At 35.3% G+C, this 6,000-nt stretch overlaps 1 protein-coding gene across 3 annotated transcripts in view; it reads left to right on the plus strand.

The window, feature by feature from the left end:
- Window positions 1-6,000, plus strand: part of NEK7 (NIMA related kinase 7) — a 57,839-nt gene that overhangs the window by 39,396 nt on the left and 12,443 nt on the right. Inside the window, exons 8-9 of one of the 3 annotated variants that reach the window (XR_001860452.1) lie at window positions 2,946-2,971; window positions 4,328-4,441. The exons of 1 other annotated variant lie outside the window; for it this stretch is intronic. Coding sequence is in view for 1 of the 2 variants with exons in the window: in XM_008630213.2 (XP_008628435.1) it covers window positions 4,328-4,441 (114 nt within the window). In the remaining variant the exon portion in view is untranslated. The remainder of the gene's footprint in view (window positions 1-2,945; window positions 2,972-4,327; window positions 4,442-6,000) is intronic. One more of the 3 variants, XM_008630213.2, reaches the window with a different exon arrangement.

The following is a 6,000-nucleotide window of genomic DNA, read 5'->3' on the forward strand; positions in this document are numbered from 1 at the left end:
AGATTTTACAGCAATTTCTTGAAGATTGGGCATGACTGAAGGATTAATAAATGAATAATAGCAAGCACATGTAAAATTGTTCTAGGTTTTTTCATGGCCTTTGCTGATGATATGATTTTGTTAATAAATGCATTGAGAAGTAGTAGGACTGACTTGAATATGTAAGTAATGCTTTTAAATACTGCAGTATAGTTATTTTAATACAAATTCCTTATTTTTATAAATTCTTGAAGTAAAATGATAAAAAAGGTTTACTGTACTTATTGCTACTAGCTTGGATGAACTCTCAAGATAATAACTTCTGTTGCATGCACATGTAGTTTTTCTCCTCTTCTCTTGGGGTGGTTAAACTGCAATTGTTTAGTTTCTGTATTGCTACAGTCAAGATTGGTGAGTGACACATAATTTTAAATAATACTATATTCTGAGAAAATAAAGAGACAGGGCAAATTGAAAGTGAGGGAAATGAAAGTGTGAAGAACAGGTAGGCTTCTAAGACAAGTAAGTCTTCCAAGTTCTTTGTGTATCATTTCTTGATCAGAAGAATAAACACTTGTGCTGAATGATGCTGGGGAAAAAAAAAATTCTTCCATCAGCAGTGGCAGTGAAGTCTTCCCAGTCATGTTCCAGGTAGAAACCAATAAACTCAAGTCACTTTTTGTTTACCTACAAGCCACCTGCCTCAGTGGGTCAGCAGAACACATTTAACACTTACTCTGCAGTATCAGCACCTCCTTGTTTATTTTAGGACTTTATAGAAGACATTGGCAGCCTGTGAAGGTTGGATGTTACTGCTAGGTGAATCATCTCCAGTAATATTTTCTTACTTTCCATCACTGACATGTTGCTTTGAATATTCAAAGGACAAATAGCTATATTGCAAGGCTGCAGTTGCAGATCTGTGTGTAGCTATTGCTTCTAAATCCTGGGGATCATTCAAGGTATGAAGTCCAGGTGACAGCAAGTATTTAGAAAGTTTGAACCCTGAGCTAAAACTTAATCCTGTATTGGGATTCCCCAATATTGACCATGGCAGCTGCCTTGAATTTCAGTGCTCTGCTTTACACACTTGTGCAAGCCCTAAGGTAGCATAAAGGTAGATGAGCATTTTTCAGTATTACTTTCTTTGCCCCTCATTGATTTGCTTGAGGATTTTTTAAATCTGGAAACAAACAAATAAAACCTTTGAATTACCATTATATAAAATCCCCATGGTTTAAGGCTAGTTTTTCTTTTATGTTATGTGAAATTAAATTGCTGAATATAAATCAGTAGTACTTGTCCAAAGATTTTTTTTTTAAGCTTGCTGTGTTAATGCTGGTAGAGTATATTAAGCACCTATGTGAATATTACATTTTTCTTTGATGTGGTAGATAATTCCAAAATATCTAAATACCTCAGTTCCACTGATCACCTCAGCATCATGAAATACCATTCTCCTTTGATTTATTTTAGAGGTTTTACCAGGATGCTATTTAAGTTGATATGGAGTAATGTTTGTTTTCCTTATTGCAAGAATAAAATAATTATTAGGACCCTTGCTGTTGATATATATATTATATAGCTACAAAATGTGGCACTGTCTTCAACTGTAGCTTCTAATTTTTTTAGAAGTGCGTTTAGTTGATTCTGCAACGTACCAGGTGTTTGTGGTGGGTTTTTTTGTTTTGGAAGTTTATCTTGAGCGTTGATCTGTAATTTTGAAATTTCAGGTATAGCAAATTCAAAATACACACTCAGCATTTTTCTTACTATTACTATTTTTTCTTAATTATTTGAAAGTGGTTACTTAATGTTCTTTAAGATTTGGGTGGACTAATGAATGGTATTTTGTTCATCTGTGCAGTTCTGTGCTGGGTGTCTTTCTGTTATTTGTCTATTGCCTGCATTTTAGCATATTTTATTATGTTGATTTCATGGTGATGTGTGTTCATATGTACTCTGGATTGTCTCCAGCTTAATTGGAGAAAAGCTGTGGCAAGTTGATCACATCTCAGTAAATGCTTAATTGCCTCTAAACTCTTCAGTTATGGTTTAATTTAAGTTTTAACTAACTTGCTGTAATGTATGTTATTTTAAAAAATTATTATTTCTGCTGCATATTACAGTCTGCTATTCAATGCTAACTGTGTGGCCAGTAAGATTTTGCAGAAGCATGTTTTAAAGTCTGAATTTTTCAGAGCCCCAGGTATTTCTGAAACCTCAAAAACACTACCAGTGGAGTTTTAATTGATATGCAACAAAGTAGACTTTACTAATTAAAATCAAGATGCTGTGCTTTTGCTACATGGACCTTTACATGGAAAAGTAGGTCTTACACATTTCCTTTTATTGTTCAGCGTAGCAATTGCATCCTTACAGGGTTGTAGGTTGGTGGCTTACAGTTCAAAAAAAAAAAAAAAAAAAAAAAAAAAAAAGAAAGGAAAAAAAAAAGAGAGAGAGCGAGCTGCCACCAGCCCTGAAGACAGACAGTGGGCTTTCGTCCCTCAGACACCCCCAGAATACTAATCAGCAAAGTCAGACCCTGGAGGTCAGGGAGCAAGTCAATCATTCTAGCGATCGTCTCAGTGTGGAGGATCAAATTAGCCTGAAAAATTCAGCTGCTGGGAGGAGAGGGCGAGCAGCTGTCAGGGGCAGCAGCGAGATGCACTAATGAACCAGATGAATAGTGCAAAAGCTTGAAAATAAAAACAGGACAGTTGACATTTTTCATCTGTCAAAGCAGGAGATGCATGAAAATATAGTATTCCTGTTTTAACTCCTTAGGGGACATTCAGAATTTTTTTAACACTCGGTAGCGTTCAAACAAAAGTACTTTTTAATGAACACCTAGAGTACGGAAATGAGTATCTGTGCATTTATTTAGAATTTCTGCCTGCATACAGACCCTGCAGTTGATTTTTCTTTTTTTTTTTTTTTCCTTCTTTCCTTTTTTTGGTCTTTAGCTTGCATTTTTAACATTCTTTTTAAGGTAAGAGACAATGCCACGTAAATACAAAAATTAACATTATTTTAGCAATACAGATTGGGAGGAGTGTAGGATGGAACTGTAGCATCATATTTGTTTTGGGAGCTTGAAAATTTTTTATTCTTACTTGAAGGTAATATGAAAAAGTACTGAACCATTTGAGAGCAAGTTAATGATACATAAAATAAATGTAAGGGTATTTTGGTAATTTTTTTCATACATTTCCCCCAGTGATATTGATGCTTAGACATGAAAGAGTTAAGCTGCTATCTGGAAGACCACAAGACAGATGAGAGCCATTTTCAGCTTGTCCTGTCCCTGCTGAAGCTCACTGAGTAGCACAGCATGGACTAGCGTGTTTCACACACACTCTGCCTGTCTGGGGAATGTACACATTGTCCTTCCAAAATCAAACTTATTAGCACATGTAGAAAAGGGTGACTGACTTTGGGGCAGCTCCACACTCAGAGCAGCATTCGTGCTGCTGCAGTTAAAAGACTTCATAGGCTTTGAACAGAATGGAGAGATTTTAAATGAATTTTAAAGTTTCTAATCCAGCTAGCCATTATATTTATTTCTGCCTTAAATGGGAAGTTGTAATATTGTCTGGAAATAAAGGGTAGATTTATTAATGTTGGTTTTAAGCTAATCAATTATATAAGTGCTCTGCAACAGATTTTTTTTGGTTTTGTATTGTAATTGTAGATTATAGACATAGGTGCCAGTTCTGTGCTTGTGATGGAAGTGTGGGGATTTTTTTTTTTTAAGTATTTTTGAATAACATCCTGAATTACGAAGTTTTTGGGTCTGAGATTCTGGAAGTATAGATGATAGCTTTTTCTTGCTTTCAGAACCCCCAACTATATTGAAGTCTATTGTCACAGCTGTGGAAGGTTACAAAATCTGCTACTATTATCTAATGTTATCTACACAATGCCTTGCTTTAGGTTAGATAATGTTTTCCTATAAGTTACATGTTTTCTTCCAAAAGGTCTTCAGAGGAAAAGTACAGTTTTGGATTTTTTTTGGCTTCCCTTGTGGTGCAAGGACCCTCCACACTCAGCAATATTGTAAATTACTGAATTTCCCCTCATAGTCTATTAATACAACCCTAAAGGTGTGCAATTCAGATATTGCAATGTAAGGATTGTGGCAGCTATGGTTGTATGACATAGAACAAGTACATACAGTGGTTACGAGAATAGTTTTGGAACTTCTGTTATTAGCACTGCAAAGCTCCTTCTAAGCAGAGCATTGAGAGTCACTAAGAATCACTTTTGATTTGTTAGTATTACAGATTTTGTGACAAAATAGCTTTACTTAAAGACGCAAAAGAAAACTGTACATTTTCTTAAACAGATGGCTGCACTGCAGAGTCCCTTTTATGGTGATAAAATGAACTTGTACTCCCTGTGCAAGAAGATAGAACAGTGTGACTACCCACCTCTCCCTTCAGATCACTATTCAGAGGAAGTAAGTAATTTTCCTTTTCATGGGCTGGATCCCCAGTTTATGTAAGCTGGCACGCTTCCAGGGAAGTAAATGAACTTGTGTGATTTTATGTTATTTGCAGATTATGCCTATAAGTGTTTGCTTGTTGAACTTACTCAAATGTTCCTGTCAAAACAAGTCTCTCATGATCTATATTTGAGGGTATTAATGATGGAAACGTCATACTGTTAGATTCTCAGTTTCATTGAGCTTCCTTGCAAGTATGACAAAATGCTTTCCCAGAATGCACAATGATATGTTCCACATGCCAGGATGGGATAGAGTCTTACATCTATAGTGTGTTTTTCTAAAAGCACAACTATACAAGTTTATGTTGCTCAGTAAATTAGTGCTCTGGCCTGTTCCTCTAGGGGCCTGCATTAAAACAGATGTAATGTAACTCAGTAGTAAAAATGAATTGTTCAGTTCCCATTTGTCTACATTATAAAACTGGGATGTGCTGTTCAGTACAATTGAACAGCAGTTCTTTTGCAAGAAGGAGTGGTTCTTGACAAGACTAAGAGTAAATTTCAGAGAAATAATATAACAATAATAATAATTTAGAGACATAATATAATTGAATATGAACAATATACTCCTGCATGTCGCAGCAGTGTTTGTTTTAAGCAGAGAGCTAACGGTTCTTACTGTCATTAGTGCATTTAAGGGGGAGTACTTGCTTTTATGAGGTCTAAAATGAAAAGAAACTAAACAAAATAAATACTATTCTTAGTGTAACAGAATGAGAAAATAGAAATGCTTGCTTGTTAATGTTCTGAGATGCCAGTTTTGAAATACTTTCCCACTTTGAGAAGAACAGGGCTAACTGATAGAAGCTGTAAACCAAAGAACAGGTATTAGTAACCAATTCTAATTGAATTCAGACTACATGAATTAAAGATTACTTTGAAAACGCAAATAAATACAAGCACTGAAATACTTCTAATAAACATAAAACATTATACAATTTCATTTATAGACTAGGGGTTGTAATTCTGAACCTTAAATTTTCTTGCATCCAAAGACAGTGATTGGACTATTAATAAAAGATTACTGCTCAGTGTTTTGTTTTGTATTTAAAGTGACAATTTTTCCCCTTTTATGAAACAAACTGGACTTAAAAAGATAATGCGGTGACATTACAAAGGCTGAAATAATGATCTATTGTGTAATTTATACACTGTACCTCTTTTGTGGGTTTGCTGATTAGTCATTTTACCTTGGCCATTTTTAATTATTATTTATTGTAGACTCTAAATATGGCAGTTCATATAACCAGCTTCAGAACTGGAGGCCTAGAAATACAGTAGGGTGTGAACAATAATGCAAAATGATAGCGAGAATGTCAGGGGCCGTTCTTTGTTGTGTCATTCATGCTGTCTTCCTTTTTCCATGAAGCGCATGAATATTTCACATATCTGCATCCTCATCCTCTATTCTTCTTGACTAATTTTCAGACTGTCTGAATTTGCATTTCACATGGTAGCTGATTAGGAGATGCCGAATGCAGCAGCGAAGCCTCAGCAGGCGGTTTCCATGGT

Source organism: Corvus brachyrhynchos, unplaced genomic scaffold (genome assembly GCF_000691975.1).
Source record: "Corvus brachyrhynchos isolate BGI_N302 unplaced genomic scaffold, ASM69197v1 scaffold101, whole genome shotgun sequence".
Classification (NCBI taxonomy): Eukaryota; Metazoa; Chordata; class Aves; order Passeriformes; family Corvidae; genus Corvus; species Corvus brachyrhynchos.